Below are 18,514 nucleotides of genomic sequence, written 5' to 3'. Positions count from 1 at the left end.
GGGGCAACACAATGGGCCTAGATGAATGCCAAGTGTGCAGGGGTTTTGTGTCGCAGATGTGGAACAGAGTGTGAGGAATCCAATGCTTTGACAGCAAGCCTGCTCCTTGTCCTCAAACTTACTAGCTATATAAATCCTGAGACGTGGTCCAGGCAAAACTCTTGTCAGGCCTTGCAGTCTTGGCACCCTGAGCAAGCACATAAGAAGCCCAGGAGAACTGGACTGTCTCATCTAATAACTATCCTTCTCTATATTGTATTTTCTTCACTCCTTCATGAATATCTCTCTCAGCCTGTCTGTAAACTGATGCCTCGTGCAGGCTAGGCCATTATGCAATGGCTGGCTAAGAGATGATATATAGCCTGATCAGGAATACTTTCAAATTACAGTTTTAAAGACAGAAGAAGAATAATTTCTTCAAAAGTTTGGCCATCACTCAGTTTGTCAGCCGCCTGTAAGTCCTAAGTGCAACAGAGAGCTAAATTTAGGAAACTTTTCTGGTCCATCTTTCTTTAAGAAGTACGACTACTCCCAGTTCCTAAAATAATGACAGTCACGTAATAATCTAGAAAGAGCCACTTACATCTTTCTAGAAAGAAATCTATTCTAGAGAGACGGGGATAATGATTAACAAGGCAGTAACATACTGTTGCTAAGGTGATGACCTAGGAACTATGCCCACAGTCCAGGGCTGAGATACTACTACTCAGCCCAAGAGCCAAGCACATGAACACTTTTCTCCTATGGAGTTTTTGTTTCAACCTTAAAAAAAAAAAAAAAGAAAAAAAAGAAAACCCAAATTTGTATTATCATGTAATACTTAGATTCCAAGATTTTACTCTTTAGTGATTTACTAACTATAACTTTTAAAATTACGACCAAACTTCAATAAGTCTCAGATTTTAATTCATAATAGGTAAGCAACAATATTTGAGGACTAAAAAGGGAAGAAAAATGAGATCAGTGGCTGCAATAAACATGCATATGGACATTGGGGCTAAGCTTGAGATTCACACAATGAAAGGCACAAATAAGACTACGACTCTTGGTGGTTATCACGGGCACATCCTGTGAAGCACCAGCTGGTGGCCTGGAACTTGTGCCTGTGCACATTGAAGTACAGATGCCGAGGGCTGTTGTAATAACTCAGATGGGAAAGAATAATAAAATGATTGAGAAGCAGGCATTTCTATTCATATGGCATAAGAAATTTTCTTATCCTAAGCAATTTCACAAAATATCTTAAAATTCTATTTTTCTGTATGTTTCTATTAGAGATTTCAAGGAAAAATCACAACACTTTTCTTCTGAAAGCTACAGTGATCAAAAATAATGATTGTTGGGGCTTCCCTGGTGGCGCAGTGGTTGAGAGTCCGCCTGCCGATGCAGGGGACACGGGTTCGTGCCCCGGTCCGGGAAGATCCCACGTGCCGCGGAGTGGCTAGGCCCGTGAGCCATGGTCGCTGAACCTGCACGTCCGGAGCCTGTGCTCCACAACGGGAGAGGCCACAACAGTGAGGCCCACGTACCGCAAAAAAAAAAGATTGTTGAAGTCGCAGTGTTTTAATGCATTGTCATGCAATGTTTTGGACTTATCTCTGGGGTATAAAATGCTCAGTAAGTGGGCTAGTGTAAAAAATATTAGGAATTAATCTATTACATGTAAGAACCAAATCAATCCCATCATACTGGAGGGAATTTAACTTGAAAAAGATCAGCTTCCTGACTTGGTTAAACAAAGTCTATAATGTAATGAGACAAAAGTGAAGTAGTTTAAGTAATAAATGTTTAATCAAAGAATTTTACATATTATTAACAGCATTCATTTGGCTAAACATCTATACGTTTGTAGAATCCTACTGTATATAAAGTGGGAATGTATCAAGTATAGACTATGAAAGTGCAAATAACAAGTCAAGGTTAGAGTAATTTTTTTTTTTACATTATAAAATTAACTTGTTTACAAAATAGGCTTTGCCAAACTTTATTTGTGAATTGTAAAGTCAATGACTATGTTTTTAAAATATGTACCAAGGAAATACAAATTGGATAATGATCGTTTTCATGCTCAGGAAAGAACACCACAGAAACACAGGGTACTGCACAAGTGAGAGGAACCAGAACCCACGGCTATACTGTCTGCACACAGGGCACTCTTTCTCACCTTACTGCAGCTTTGCAAGGCGCCTCAATGTGATACAAAGACTCTTTCTATTGAAAAATTACAACTTGATCTAAAAACTGATTGGTGTTGATATTTTCAATCCAAAATAAATTTGTAAAAAAATCCTTTAATGGACTATTTCAGTTTAATATACAGTAATACACTGCAGATAAACATAATATTTTCCCCAACTAATTTTAAAAGGGATTGATATCAATGTTTCTGATAATTGGGGATATAAAGACTAATGTGGACTTTTAATATCCATGGCATAGGAGCAATTCCCACACAGTTTATCCTAAGGGAACAGGGGAATATTAAATATTCTAATATAATGTCTGAGCCATATGGTTTAAAGTACAAGAAAATTTCAGAAGTGGGGTTTGGGAAAAAAAGTAATCGAAAACCACAATTACAACTCATGTGGATATCAATACTAATATAACCTTTTGCCCAGCCCAGGACTTGCCTGTGCAAACTCGGTACTGAAATTTTGGCATCTGTAGATTTCTGATAAGAATCTGGCAAAACATTAAATGGAGTATTACGTATCTATTTTGCTTATGTTATGCTAGTTTTGATAATATGTAAGTAAAAAAGCCATTCCAACAGTTTATTCTAGTTTTAATTACACACTGTACCATTGTATCTTAATTACAACTAGGACCAGTATTTTCTTCACAGTAAGACACTGATAACTAGGAAGTTGATTTTTTTCAACACTAAACAGTAATCACACAGCAAATGAGTATTGTGCAATACAACAAACACGTCAGCATTTGCGATTTAGGCAAACAAACCGATTGAACATTTAGTTGTTATATTTACTGTAAAGGCAAGGCCATGGGTGGTTTTATGGAGGTCTTTGCAATTCACACAGCATAGTTACTTCGGAAGAAGACACTGAAATCTGAATTACTTACTTAACTGGCAACTATCCATTTAGGTTAGGCAAAGGCACGGTAACATGTTGCGCAGGATGTTTTATTGAGTTTTTTAATAATTGTGGGATTTACTATAACTCATGAAAACTGCACGTTTTTTCTATTTTATAAAACACTTACCATTAAAAGTAATTGCACCCATTAGTAATTAGAATGCACTGTAAAATTGTGAAAACAAAGAACTATGATTGCACTTCCAATAAAGTGTCTCTTAAAATACAGCACCGCTGTTGCTAATCAACTGTACTTTAATATTAAAATAAACTGTATTTAACAGCAGCATTAGATTTAGTTAACTTAAGCTACAGGCTACATTTATTTAAATGCAGTCTCCATGGCAACAAAAGCCCATTAAATTCTGGAATATCATTGCTACCAAGTGGCACCTTTTACTTCCGAGAAGGCTGAGACTGCTCTGGAGCCCTCCAGGACAACACACGCCTGAACGCCTTGTTAGCGCACGAGTCAGAGTTTGGCACAAGTGGACTATAAATAGACATGAAAAGAGATCTTTGATTCATGTGAAAATTAAAATGAATTAACACTGTGGTAGATGCTGCACTAAAGAGAAGCCTTGGATACCTCAATTCACACTGCTCAGACAAAAAGGAAGAAAGAAAATTACAGAAGAGCACAAAGAGATTGAGGAATGAAAAGTTATTAGATCTGTCCAAAATAACTTCTAAAATGAAGAAAACTTTTATTTTTTTAAAAAGGAAAAACCACCCAAGGATTGGAGAATAAGCCTTTAATTTAAATGTTCAATTTAAGTATTGCTGACCTTAGGTTAAACAGAGGACTGCATTTTCTTAAAATGTGGAATCTAACCTATTTATTTCATTTGTGTTTCTCTCTCCCACTCTTCTATTCATCAGCAAAAAGGGGAAAAGCTATCCAATTAAATACAAAAGAAATTCCCTGTAAGGTTAAAATCAGAAATGAAGCTACCATTCAAGGGAACTCCTTTGTATTTAATTCTAGTGTCAGTGGTTTATAATTAGTTGGAATTAAGTGGATCAAATCTCTATAAAGCATATTCCACTAGCATACCATCTGTACCTGCAATTCATTTAGAGCCCCAAGGTGTGCAGCTCACACTAAATGTACTTGTTCAGGCCAGTCACTTGAGGTTTGAGGTGTTTGACTCGAAACATCAGAACCATCCCCCTTGTTGGCTGCCTCATTACCACTGTCGCCAGCTTGAGATGCTGTTTCCCCAGACAGAATGTTTCCTTCCAAAGGATTTTCTTCTTCTATTTGGGTTCCTCTACCTTCACTGACCACAGCATCTTCAAACACTGAATCTTCTGGCAGCATCAGTTCCACATCCCTCACACCTTCTGACTCATCTTTGACACAGGGGAGCTGGGAATCTGCACTGATTTCTGTAGCTGCTGGAGGAATCAGGGCGATACTCTGAGGGTTCATGTCATGAAACCAAGCCATAATATTGCCAAGGAGATTGTCATTGATGTTGGCATCCTGGCCAGCTGAGTCAGGGTCACTGGATGAGGGATAGAATTCACTTCTCACCTCACTGAGAGGGTGTGAACTCAGGGTGTCAGTTGAAAATGGGTCACTTTCTGCTCCTAGTCTTATGAGGCTGTTACCAAGTTCCAACAGCTCAGAACTGCTCAACGCAGCCCGAGGGCTATCTGTGTTCCTGGGGATGGAGTCCAGCCTGGAAGGTAAAGAGGTGCCTATCGCTCCTAATGACGCTTCATTACTGAGAAAGTCTCTATTTTCTTCATTGATGGCTAGCCCAGATTCTTGCAGAGATAACTGTATTGCAAGAAGTATATTGGGATCGTCTTCATCCAAGGAACTCAGAGCCTGAGGCAACAGAAAGTAAAATTACTTTAAAATTTAAAAGGAAAAATGATTGAACCCAGTGAGGTCTACCACTGTTCTTTTACCAAACAGATAATTAATAGTACCTCTATTTATACAGAAGAATTATCTGACCTACTCAAATCTTATTTTAATTTTCTCCTTGTGGATGCTAAAGAGAAAAAAAATTACTTAAGGTAAATCTGAAATAGAAGAATTGTTCCGTGTAGTACATCTCTGAAGCAAAGATTTTAGAATGGAAGGAAGAAAAAGGAAAGCAACAGAAGTAAAAATAGGAAGCCAGGCTAAACAGAGAAAGAGCAAAAGCAGGGGCAACGAGGCTGCCCAGAAAGGCTACCTGAAGAGAGTCCTGGTTCTCAGAGTGACTGGCGGGGGTGTAGTCGTGCAGGGAAGAGCTGTGCAGTGCGCTCATGGACGCAGAACTTACCACGGAGGTGCCAGGCCTGTGGCCACCGCCACCTTCCGGGATATCTGTTTCAAAGCAAGTGGTGCCAGAGATAATTTAGTCATACAAGATCTCATACATCTTTTTATTTAAATTGATGATTTCTCTTTGAGTGCTGGTGAAAACCTGTGTTCACAAGTTCACTTAATCTTTCAGAGATTTCTCATCCATATTTGTCTCATCACGAACAGCAATATATATCTAACACTATTACTTCAAATCCATGATCGTTCTTCATATTTTTGCTTGCATTATAAATGGTTCTATTCACAAATACAAGTGCTACCAAGTGCTCTTTTTTTCCCCCTTAAGCAATAAGAAAGATGTTTTAGTTTTCAGAGTTCTTAAAACTACAGAAGGACTTCCCTGGTGGCACAGTGGTTATCCGCCTGCCAATGCAGGGGACACGGGTTCGATCCCTGGTCTGGGAAAATCCTACATGCCGCAGAGCAACTAAGCCCGTGTGCCACAACTACTGAGCCTGCGAGCCACAACTACTGAGCCCGCGTGCCTAGAGCCCGTGTTCCACAACAAGAGAAGCCACTGCAATGAGAAGCCCGTGCACCGCAAGAAGGAGTAGCCCCATCTTGAGGCCTGTCGATCCTGATTTATTAAAGATGATCTGCTGACACTATAGTTTGAAGATTTTCAATTAATAATTTAATATTTAAAGCTGATAATTAATATAATTTATCTTTAACACCAGAAATTAAAAAGAATGTTGATAGGAGAACTGAGGCTAGGAGAAAAATATTTCATGAACACAATAACAGTAATCAACAGCTACAATTTATTGAGTGCTCACTAGGTCCTATAAGTACTTAAGGGTTTTACACTTATTATCTCATTTACTGCTCACAATAAGCCCACAAAGTGATACTATTATTATTGTTTTTTTTTTAAAAATATTTTATTTATTTATTTGGCTGCCTCAAGTCTTAGTTGCGGCACCCCGGCTCTCTAGTTGTGGCACGCCGGCTCTAGAGTGTGCAGGCTTAGTTGCCCCGAGGCATGTGGGATCTTAGTTCCCCGACTAGGGATCAAACCTACGTCCCCTGCATTGGAAGGTGTATTCTTAACCACTGGACCACCAGGGAGGTCCCTATTATTACTTCTTTAGAATGAGGAGACCAAAGCTTGGAGAGGATAAGTGACTTGACTAAAGTTTCACACCGATATGCAGCAGAGCTGGGGTCATGAACTCAGGTCTGTCTGACTCCACAGCCCATGTTCTTTTTTTCCTCCACCTCCAGTCAAGGCTTTACTGGGGTCCCTAACAAACAACAGGTTCCCTTGCTTGCTCGCTCCCCAAGGGGAGGCCAGCTTGTTCCTTATATGGGGTGAGGGTAGGGGTGTGTCCAGTGGTGTATGTGTGGGGGTGGCTTAGGTGTTTTGCCCACCCCTCTGGGGGTGTTGAGTGCAGGCGGAATGTGGAATGCGCAGTACCCTGCCTTTGCTCCCAACACCCTGTTTTTGCTCCCCACTTTTCAGAAGTGGCAGTTGAGTTTTTTTGTCTTTTGTATCTTTTTGTCCATAATTTGTCCCAACTGCACATGCATGCAGTTATTTTTAGTCCCATATAGTTTCTTTGTATTTTGTTGCTCAGAGAGAGGTGTGTCCAGGTGCAAGCATTGCAGCACTTCAGCAAAGGGTCCCAGGTCCCAGCCTGTCTCATTTTTAGTGTTTTTTTTTTTTGCCACCCATGTATCTTTCTGGTGAAATTGATGCTGGCTAAGGGGCCAGCTAGGGGATCTCAGTTCTCTCCACATGATCTCTCCATGCTATCTCTCCACATTGGCTATTTTGGGCTTCCTCATAGCATTCTGGCTTGGTCCCAAATGTAAGTGTCCCAGATGAAGAGAGAAAGAAAGGCAGAAACTGTATCCTTTTTGTGACCTAGCCTCAGAAGTCACATAGCATCTTTTTGACTGTACTTGATGTACCAAGGCCAGAGTCCATGTGAGAAGTTAGGGGATAAAGGACACACAGGGAAGCCATTAACTGCACAGCCCATGTTCTTAATCACCCTGGTTTTCTGTATCCTGTGACATTAGAAGCAACTGCATGTTGACTGTATATCTAAATTACAAACTGTTTCACAAATATTTAGATTAGCCACTTTTAAGAATAAATGCAAGAGAACTAAGATTAAAACAAACCCAACTCAAGAACTCACCTAAAGTGCTTTCACTTGGCTCATCAGGGTCTGGAGGATTACTAAGCATACTGTGCACATCTCCTCGACGGCGTTGTTGTCTGTGCCTCCTCCGATACTGAAATTCAGCATATTCCTGCATAAACCAAAGGTTATAAAATACAGGAGAGCATGCAAATTTTTAAATGCAAATAAAACAAACAATACACTTTTTTTCTAGGAAAAAAATGTGTGATTTTATATACATATTATAAAATCACTTGGCTTTAGAAAAAGAAACTGCAGGTATTGCCATGCCAAGGAAACAGAAATGGTAAAAAGGAAAAAGAAAAAATTTTAAATGGCCATTATAATTGGATAAATTGGGAATACTTGCAAGCTCCAATGCTAGATCATAACTGAGCCTTATTTCATATGCCTGGGTCTTGTTATCTAATATTATAACTAATACCAGAATGATTTCAACAGAAAATAAAAGGAAAAGGTAAAATAAAGAAAAGCACTAACAGTTAAGTACTTGTTAGATGGTTGGATTCTGTATTCTTTGGGACTACTACATACCATACTCATATCAAAGAAGAATATGAGGTTACCTTTAAAATAATACGTTACTTGGCTTCCTTCCTATATTAGTTAATATGTGGGGTTATCTACAACCCAGGCAGGGGGAAGTATTTTCTACTTAGCATACGGGAAGAACACAGAGTTGGGCAGATGTCCCTGAGTTTATTTTACATTTGTGATAATAGTTTAAAGTGGGTTTGCTATCACCAGAGGCAAAACCTGGGCCTACCTGCTATCATCTGCATACAAATGTACTTTTCCAGATTTTAGCGACAGAAGAGACTAGAAGACAGGCCAGTGTGCATGACACCAGCATAAAAAGGCTAATTTTGAGAATCATTATAGACTCTTTCAGTGATAAACACTAAAATACTCAGGTTTAGACTCTTTCAGTGATAAACACTAAAATACTCAGGTTTATGATTATCTGGTTACTCTAGAATATTCAATATGCTTATGTTGTGAAAGTAACTGGAATAAATGAAAACAAGTTTTAAAACCCCAGTAAAACTTTTACATCATACAACTCTGGCTAAATTTATTCAAACTCCTTCATCTATGTAAGCAATTGGACCCTAATTAAAGAATGGAAGGCATTCTACCAGGTTAGAAACAAATGAACGTAAGATACTACAAGTGCCCAGAGAGATTATTCAGGTTCTTTAAATTTACTGCTGAGCTGGGGATATCATTTCCTCTTTTCCTGGAGGCCCATGATCCAAAACTGGATGACTGTTAATGTGTCATCATGGTTCACTGGACCACTGAGGACTACCACGTTTCTCAGACAAAGATGGCAAGAAAACATTATTTCCGTTAAGATTTATCTTTAGGGAGAATTTGTTTACTTTGTACACTTGGTGATGGTACAAAGTTACTCTGAATTAAATAAACTATTTCTGACCATAGAATATACATATTTCCAATTGAAGAAAACTAAATGGTTAAAAAAACCTGTAAAAGAAACTTGTTATATTTATAATTATTCTGATAAAAAACTCAAATGGCATTCTCTCACCATGCAACAGGCTTTAAAAAAATTGTTTTCATAAAATTAAACTTATCTGAAAATTTCCATGGATTCCTAAGATCTTCAAGTAAGCGTATGAAAAGGCTTTAGTTGGGATACTCCAAATGGTTTGAGAGTGTTAAGGCTACAGAGAAGAGTGAGAAGTTCTAGGATTTACAGGGAAAAAAGCTTCCAGGAGTTTTTTTTTTTTGTAAATAATAATAGCCACCATTTATTGAGCACCAATTTTGTTAGTGACTTAAACAGATGCTTTAATCCTTCCAGAACTTCCATGGGGTAGATATCACCATCCACATTTTAAAGATGAGAAATTAAGGAAGACACAGCCTAAGCAGACCTTAAGTTATAGGGCTAGACTTCAAATTCTGGTGTCCCTTAGACTTTTCGATCATGCTGCTTCCGCTGGGCTCCACTGCCTTTAAAGTGGCACAAACCAAATACTGATGCTTGTCAATGACTCACTCAATTTAGTTTAAAAAGAATAAGATGTAATTAACTTTAATGAAAAATATAAATTCAACCTAAAAGTCTACTGAAGTTGGGCAACATTATTTTTTTCAGAATCTATATGAAGGCAAAGAGCTAATTTTTATAGATATAATTTTGGCAGATACTTGATAGTCACACACATGCAGAATTTTAAAGGTTCACACTGTGTGGTAATTCTTTAGATCTGCAATAAGGTTTACATAAAAGCTTGGTGTTCAATGTACCAAAGACTTTAAAGAATAGGAACCTGAAAGTGAATTAAATTATCCTTGTAAAATTTATTAACTCATAAAAAATAAATTTAAGAAAAATGTTATTTATAATTTCACAATTTTCAATCCCAAGAGAACAAGAGCTCAATAATTTTATTTATAAGTATTCGCATGTGAGGTAAAAAGCCTGCCTATTTTTTTACAAAATGAAATGGTGTCAGTCATATTAGCAGACCCTCAATATTCAAGAGAAACATTTTGAAATTACTAAAGTTATTGTCAGAGCCAGAAGCTGCAAGATGATGCATACATGACTGTGAATATACTGGTAAAGGTTTTATTTTTGCTAAATTGTTTCTACCTTGAAATACTGAAATCTTTGTATTCTTTTTTTGATAACTGAAGCTTGTTTATTCCTCCTTTTAGGTGGAAGTTTTCCATACTATTCCCCAAAGCTAAAATTATATGATTACATAGAAATATTCAAGCAAAGGGTCAGGTAAAGAAAAGGTGCATAATTTGTTTTACAACAGAAATTTCATTAATATATTAAAATTTAAAAAAAAATTAAGTGAATTTAAAATTTCTGTATCAGAGCTCTAAGTACAAATTCTTCCTCAAGTAAATCTTGTTTTGGATATATCTACCAATACAAAAGGCCACAAGGTGATTGCAAGTATCCTTAGCAGCTGAAAAGAGAAAGTATCTGATTTAAATAAACCACAGTCATTTATGGATAATAATCAATTCCACTGTCTTTCAGTTGCAGATAACATATGGACTATAAATGATAAAGGTTTCATAGTTTGTCCCGCTGCCTTCCAAGAATTAAGTTAAAAGGTTATCATAATATAAGCGTCGAATAGTATACTGCTGTATAAAGAACCAGAAAGTAGAACTGCTAAAACCATTTAAAATCAGACTCAACAGTGACAGTGGCAATTTAAATCTCAGAAAAGAGCAATGTGATTAAGATTTTCACTTTATCTTATTTCTATTTGCAGCAAATGTTATTTGCAGTATTAGTATTTTACACACTCTGTATTTTAAGATGGAATATCAACAACAACAACGAAAAGAAGAAGAGTGTGAAAATCTTAAAGAGAAGCGGAGAGCAACTATCAAAGCATTCTTTCTGCATAAACACTAATGTCAAGTTTCCACCTTAGTAACTGATTACAAATCAATGCTAACAGGTTGTTGCAATAACTTTAAAAAAAAAAGATTGTCTATTTAGGTTTTTAATAAATTCAGACTGAAACAATATTACAACTAGAAATACATTTCTAATAAATAAAACTCATATTTCTGTTAAAGATATTTTCCAAAAATGTAAGCCATAAATTGGCCTTCTGACTATTCAGTAATTAAAAATAAGAGAGGGTATGCATTTAATAATGTGATGATAATCCAATGAATAGGTAAACGTAGACTCTGCTGAGGCATTATTATTATAAAAGAAAGAAAAAAACAGTGCTTACAATCTCAGTAGGATATTTAGAATAGATGAGGGTGCAAATGCAAGCAGGATTGCACTAAGGAAAATTATAACTAACCAAACCAAACCAAACCCGCACAAAACAATTACCTCAGGTGATGCAAATCCTAAATATTCCCAATCCCATGTTCCACCAGCAAAGCTACAAAGAAATTAGACATACCATTTGATTTATTATCAGTACTACAAAGTACAAACAATCAGACCCTTGCCCTTTGAACATTACTTTTAATTCCTCTGCTTGGAACTTGCTTAACCAAAGATCAACTACTGAATATAATTAAAATGATTCTTTAATTATTTCTTTCAAATTCTACATTGCTTTATGTTTGTATAAAATGGTGGAAAAATTAAAAATCACCATGCTATACCAGAGTATTTTACAATTGCATCTATTTTTATTTTTAGGGGTTTATGTAAAAATAAGCGTCCAAGGAATTTCTAATGCTTATAATTAATAAGAAAATATGCTTCAATTTGTAATGGCAGAAGTAGTATAAGTGTCTGAAATAAAACAACCAAAACTCAACTGCTCTTTAATGGATGAATACGGATCACCTAAAAAACTTAACGAATATCAGATTTCTAATTTCTTTACAACTTCTTACCAAAAAATACAAATATGACCATAACAATTTGGCAAGGCTTCCAAATTCTACATTATAAGATGTTTTTGACTATCAAAATGATGCGTTAGAACACTTGTTGAATTATGAGTTCACTGAAGTGTGAAATTTACCTAGCCTAATTTAGTCTGAGAAACTATACAACGAAAAACAAAAAAATAAAAAAAATAGAAATACTACTGGGGAAAAAAAACACCAAAAAGAAGTTAACATACTTTTATCAGCTATCCATGTTTTAGGTATAAGTAACTTTCAGGAATATGAACCCTAGTTGGAGAAAAAAATAAACCTGCTAGCATTTGTGGCTGGTGCTAGGATGAGTTCCATGGTGTGTATCCTTTTCACCTGCGTCTTGGAGCTTCTGGTGAGTCTGCAGGAGCAACTCCCCGAGCCACAGATGCCAGGAACTCTTGCCTCTTCTGCTGTACAAGGCATGCTGCCTTGATTATCTTGTGGCGGGGTGTGCGAAGGTAAGGCCTATTGACTTTTTGGGCAAGGTCTTCAGTGACCATCTCTAAGTCTGTCTATGTTAAGAAGAGGAAAAAAAAAAATTATAGGTTGAGTGGGTTAGTCAATAGCAAATCCAGTGTCTGTCTGGTTAAATCTAACTCTTCTGATATCAGAAATTAATCCAAATTTTATATAACTTCCAATTTAACATATGTTTCTACTTTGCACATTTTAGGAAAATAGCATTCATTCAGTAGGCATTTATAGTAATGTAGTTGGTATGGATGCAAAGAAGTAGTGAGTATAGTATAGCAGCTATATAAAAAAAATTTATAATTTGTCTGTGTGAAAAAGAACTAATAAATTTCAAGGCACTGTACACGTAAGTGCCTGACCACATGGTACAGACTATATGTAAATGCTGAAGGAATGTGAAGCAAGGCAAAACCTTTGTGATTTGGGGTTAGGTCTGGAAGGCCTCATGGAGAAAATGAATATTCAGCATTGAAGGAAATATACGATATAAATTAGTAGAGGGGAGTTCAAAGGGATGACATAAAAACAGTAGCAAGAAGAGAAAGTTTGGTGACTTCAAAAAAAAGAGGAATGTACAACGAACCTGGTCAGCTACACTGATGTCAGTTTGCTTACATGTTTTGTTTTGTTTTTTCAAGTACTCTTAAGTTTTTCAGTTGTACTGTTAAAATGAACTGGCAAATAGCAACTTCCCCATCTAATATGTAATGTGGTTTGTTTCATTTTTGAAGATAAAATTCCTAATTACATAATCAGAATTAGGCCAGATTTCAACCTCAACCAGTTTAAAATAAAGAAATAGATGTGGGGGCTTCCCTGGTGGTGCAGTGGTTGAGAATCCGCCTGCCAATGCAGGGGACACGGGTTCGAGCCCTAGTCCGGGAAGATCCCACATGCCGCGGAGCAACTAAGCCCATGCACCACAACTACTGAGTCTGCGCTCTAGAGCCCGCAAGCCACAACTACTGAAGCCTGCGAGCCTAGACCCCAAGCTCTGCAACAAGAGAAGCCACCGCAGTGAGAAGCCCGCGCACTGGGACAAAGAGCAGCTCCCGCTCGAAGCAACTAGAAAAAGCCCACACACAGCAACGAAGTCCGAACAGAGTCAAAAATAAATAAAGAAAAGAAAAGAAAAAAAAAGAAAAAAGAAATAAATGTGGTAGGAAATGTTTGCATAGCTCAGAACTCATTCAAATCTGCACAGTGACAAATTCAAACATAAAGAAAATTTCAGTTTATTATTGGTAACTTTTCCTTTATTTAAAAACCATTCTAAAAACAGAAACAAAATTGTTTATTAATTACACTCAAGTAAGATAAACCTTAGTTATAAAGTGGTTGAAAAAGGAGAAAATCTGTTTTTCATAGTAACTGCATTTAAATTTAATAAAAAAGACATCTTACTTGCATGAGTTCAAAAATTTCTTTCTTTGTGCTTTTAGGTTCTAAGAAAAATCCATATGGATAAGAACACTTGAGAATGCGTCGAGTTTTTAAGAGCACGTGAACTGCATCTTCGATGAAAGTGGTATCTGGACAGCCTCCTTCAGCTATAAAGTAAACCAGGCACAGTGAAAAATTTTTTTTTGCAAATACACTATTATAAAATTAAACAACTAAGTTTTCTTAAAAGAAAGAAAAAAGAACAAGGATCCCTAAGAAGAAACTGTTTGAAGTAGCTATATGATAGTATTTATTTGAACTAGACTAAAAACCTACATAAAACACTCATACGTTTTACATTTAGGTGACTTGTATGCATTTATAAATGGAGCACACCGTGCAGTAGCCCAGGAGTACTGATGGCAGTCATGAAGGAATGCATACATTGATCCTGGATTCTGTTCTCACCCTGTGAGTAAACAAATCTAGCTTTAGGTCAATTCAAAGGTTCCATGTTTTACTAAGTTTTTTAGGTTATCCCTAGCAGAATTCTACTCATTAAGAATTAGAACAAATGCCTTGCTAAGTTGCTTGCTAAAAAAGAAAAAAGCCTAATTATAAATTATGCTTCTGCAAAAACAACATTGTAAGGTAAAAGATACAACATTCTGGGGAACAACTGGGTAACTAATGCTAGTTAATAAACACTCCAGGGAGAGAAAGAGAGAAAGGGAAGAAGAGTGGTTTTATTTCTTCCTTTCCAAATCTTCTATCTTTTAATTCTTTTTTATGTCTTACTATGCTGCCTAGAACCTCCAGAAGGTTGAACAGAAGCAGTAGTTTACATCTACAAATACTTATTTTATATTTAGTATGTTTTGGGCACTGTTCTAAGTATTAGAGATACGTCCGTGATGGAATAGACTGTAGAACCTGTGAGGACTTTTTCTTTCAATTTTTACTGTGGACAATAATACTTCAAGAGTTTGGTATTGGCTTGATATAGTTATGTCATTACTACAGTCTAAGAACTAGTAATTAACAAGGAGACTAAGCTGCTATTGATGCTTTTTGTCCCACTCTAATTTATTTAACTTATGGTTATTGTTTTAATTAGGAAGTTATCCTCATGAAAATGGTGTTAGTACTCATTACTTTTATAAAATGGAGCAAACACAAGGGTAATCGACTGCATTTTAGGCTTAAAACCTTTTATATATAAGCTGTGATTATTTTTAAAATGTGACTTTTTAGGGACTTCCCTGGTGGCACAGTGGTTAAGAATCTGCCTGCCAGTGCAGGGGACATGGGTTCGAGCCCTGGTCTGGGAAGATCCCACATGCCGCAGAGCAGCTAACCCTAGGCACCACAACTACCGAGCCTGCGCTCTAGAGCCTGCGAGCCGCAACTACTGAAGCCGGCACGCCTAGAGCCTGTGCTCCGCAACAAGAGAAGCCACCGCAATGAGAAGTCTGCGCACTGCAACGAAGAGTAGCCCCTGCTTGCTGCAACTAGAGAAAGCCCGCACGCAGCAATGAGGACCCAAAGCAGCCAAAAAAAAAAAAAAGTCACTTTTGAAAACAAACATGCCAGAACCTGTACTCTGTGCGATCACTGTGAGATATTATATTCTAATTATGTAACTAGTATTCAATCCATTTTTAGGAATGTTCTTTGTGAACCTTCATTTTAGGAACCATAAGTAAGCCCTATCTCATGACTTTGCTTTTTGACTCCAATGTCCGCTATTTACCAGTGAGATGATTTCTCCCAAAACTGTACTTGACTTCTATTCTATATTAGGCACTCTGCTAAATTTTCTCAAGAATCTTTGGGAATTCAGTTACATGACAATTTGATGGCTTGTGAATCTTGCTCCTTTGACTAGGTCAGGGATGCCTTTTTGGGCCCATTCACTTTTCCCAACATTGTAGAGCATCATCAGCAGTGGCACAGAGTAAGCAAAACCATAATGTGTGTATATCTGCCAGCAGCAGAGCTTTTGCACTAAGAGGAGCAGGTGAGGTAAGCAAGGTGGAAAATCTTACCAGAGGTCTCAAATGCTAAACTACACTCTGGGCTTCTGAAAACTCCAAACTGCCAAATGAGCAAATGGAGATAAGGTATTCTTTTAAGGGTCTTAACCTCCTACCAATGAAGTGACTTAAGCATGACAGCTATTTTATATTAATTATCACACATATCACTTATAACTTACTTTCTTTGAGAGCTCTACTCAATTGCTCCATCTTTTCTTTGGCTGTTTTAAGAAGGCGTTGTTCTAACTAAAAGAATAGAAATAAATAAATATATCATTTTCTTTATTTATTCACAACAGTAGAGTTTAGTACATTTGAAATGATTTGGGACATACCTGATAGCTATGTTCATGATTTTTAAATCTTGTATAGTAGTGCATAAATCTGTCAAGTTCCTGAAATCGTTTGTGTTTTTTCTCAGCCTAGGAAACAAAAGTCCACAAATGACATTTATAAATAAAAGTACTAGCTATTAAAATTGTTTTTTTGATCACTTCAAAATTTTATTAGTAACAGATAGTAGTGCATACAGATTTATCGATTATTTTGTTGAGAAAATAATAACTAATACACTTTAAACGCTTCCCAGAACAAAGTCTTGTATTTGTATTCTCTGTGACAAACCACTGAATCTGCAATTCCCAGAGTGTAAGGTAAATATGTCTCTCAAACCTTATGTTCATCAGATCTTCAATGTTTTATTATGTTGTTTATTGCTATGGACTGAAATGTGTCCCCCATCAATTCATATGTTGAAGGTGTAACCCCCAATGTGACTATATTTAGAGATAGGGTCTGTGAGATGATAAAGGTTGAACAAGGTCATTAGGGTGGAGATCTAACCCAATAGAGCTGGTGCCCTTATAAGAAGAGGAAGAGACAACAGAGCTTGCTCTCTCTCCTTCCTGTGAGGACACAGCAAAAAGATAACTCTCTATAAGCCAGGAAGGGAGTCATTGCCAAAAACCGAATTGGCAGAAATCTTGATCTTGGACTTCCTAGTCTCAAGAACTATGAAAAATAAATTTTTCTTGTTTAAACCACTCGGTCTATGGTATTTTGTTATGGCAGCCAAGCAGACTAAGATACTTATTATATGCAATAACATAATATTATATTGTTGATATAATGTTAAAATTGTTTTTAAGTCATTTTAGAGACATGCTGGGATATACGCCTTGTCTAATCTTCACCAATATAAAAAAAAGGAAAATTAAAAAAAACAAAGCTCAAGTTTATAGAGCTATTTTGTTTAAATTAAAGGCTACTCTAAAGTGTATTGAATTTAAATGCCTCATTATAATAAAGATAGGAAAAGAAGAAATGAAAAACACTGCCACTGGTATTAAGTGGCTTAGTTAGAGATCTTGGCTTCAACAGTTCTCTTTACCTCCACAGTCATTTCCTTGGATTGTTCCTCCACATGCTGAATGACTTCATAGCGAGTACATCTGTAATAACCTCCTGTGGAAGAACTATGTTTTTTCCATTCTTCTAGGCAAATCCAGCAAAAGTCATACTTGCACTTCAAAAGAAAACATATATGCAAATATTGCCCCATGTTAGTATGCAAATTATTTTCTAATTTCTTGTCAACCAATTTGTAGAGATTAAACAATCCTGCCTGTGTGACCAGGAACAAATCTTCTCAAAGACACACCCTCCTCTTTTTGAGGTTTTCTCTGGAGACCTTATGTGCCCTATGGAAAGATGTGGGGGTAATTTAAAGTTATTGCTTATAAGGATAAATTAAAATCATAGTATTATTAAGTAATCTCAAGAAAGCTTGAAAAATATCAATGGGATATTCTTTCCAAATAATAAAAACAGATCCTGACAAATGCTTCATTTTTCAGGTGCATAGTAATCTTACCTTGGTCTATAAAGCTCCACCAGTGTATTTGAAAACTTCTGTTGACTTTGAAAAACTGATTTTTAAACTGGGAATAAGTTAAAAAGGCCTCTAATCAGAACAGCTAACATAAAACCTATTTCTCATTAAAAAAAAAATTCTCTTTCTTAATTACCATAATTTGCAGACAATGCCAAAAAATGAGTATTCCAGTATGAAAATATATCTTTTTTTCTCTTCAATGCTTATGGATTTTGAGTCAGAGAGATCTTTCCAATTTAAATCTATGTTTTCTCCTGAGATTTTTAGAGTTTGTTTAAAAAAATATTTAAATCTTTGATCTGTTCAGAATTTATTTGGGTATTCAGTATGAATTAAACCTTATTTTTTTCCACATAGCTGCCCAGTTGTCTCAATACCATTTACTGAACAGTCCATGTTTCTCTACTGGTTGGAGATGCCTCCTTTACCATATACTGAATTCCCATTTATGTGTCTATTTTCTGGGCTTTCTTTCTATTCTGTTTCATTGATCTGTAGATTCATGTACCAGCACCATGCTGTCTTAATTACTGAGCCTTTATAGTATGGGTTACTCTTTGACAAGGCTAGTTCCTCCTCACTGTTCTTTTTCAGAGTTTTCTGGCTCTTCTTACTTTGTTTTTCCGTGTGAACTTTTTTTTTTTTTTTTTCTGTGGTACGCGGGCCTCTCACTGTTGTGGCCTCTCCCGTTGCGGAGCGCAGGCTCTGGACGCGCAGGCTCAGCGGCCGTGGCT

At 36.6% G+C, this 18,514-nt stretch overlaps 1 protein-coding gene across 5 annotated transcripts in view; it reads right to left on the bottom strand.

Moving 5' to 3' along the window:
• Positions 1–1,770: 1,770 nt before the first annotated feature.
• ANKIB1 (ankyrin repeat and IBR domain containing 1) overlaps positions 1,771–18,514 on the bottom strand; it is a 137,979-nt gene continuing 121,235 nt past the window's right edge. For 3 of the 5 annotated variants that reach the window (XM_024127813.3, XM_055084989.1, XM_028490003.2), the window contains exons 12-20: positions 17,277–17,411; positions 16,222–16,308; positions 16,066–16,132; positions 13,869–14,014; positions 12,324–12,502; positions 11,443–11,494; positions 7,581–7,695; positions 5,297–5,430; positions 1,771–4,941 (exon numbers count right to left, since the gene is read on the bottom strand). In XM_024127813.3, the coding sequence (XP_023983581.1) occupies positions 4,201–4,941; positions 5,297–5,430; positions 7,581–7,695; positions 11,443–11,494; positions 12,324–12,502; positions 13,869–14,014; positions 16,066–16,132; positions 16,222–16,308; positions 17,277–17,411 (1,656 nt within the window). In that variant the 3' untranslated portion in view covers positions 1,771–4,200. The remainder of the gene's footprint in view (positions 4,942–5,296; positions 5,431–7,580; positions 7,696–11,442; positions 11,495–12,323; positions 12,503–13,868; positions 14,015–16,065; positions 16,133–16,221; positions 16,309–17,276; positions 17,412–18,514) is intronic. The other 2 variants (XM_024127823.3, XM_024127815.3) reach the window with 2 other exon arrangements.

This window comes from Physeter macrocephalus, chromosome 5 (assembly GCF_002837175.3).
Source record: "Physeter macrocephalus isolate SW-GA chromosome 5, ASM283717v5, whole genome shotgun sequence".
NCBI classification, from domain to species: domain Eukaryota; kingdom Metazoa; phylum Chordata; class Mammalia; order Artiodactyla; family Physeteridae; genus Physeter; species Physeter macrocephalus.
The sequence above is the reverse complement of the archived record's forward strand: the minus strand, read 5'-3'. Positions and strand labels throughout refer to the sequence as shown.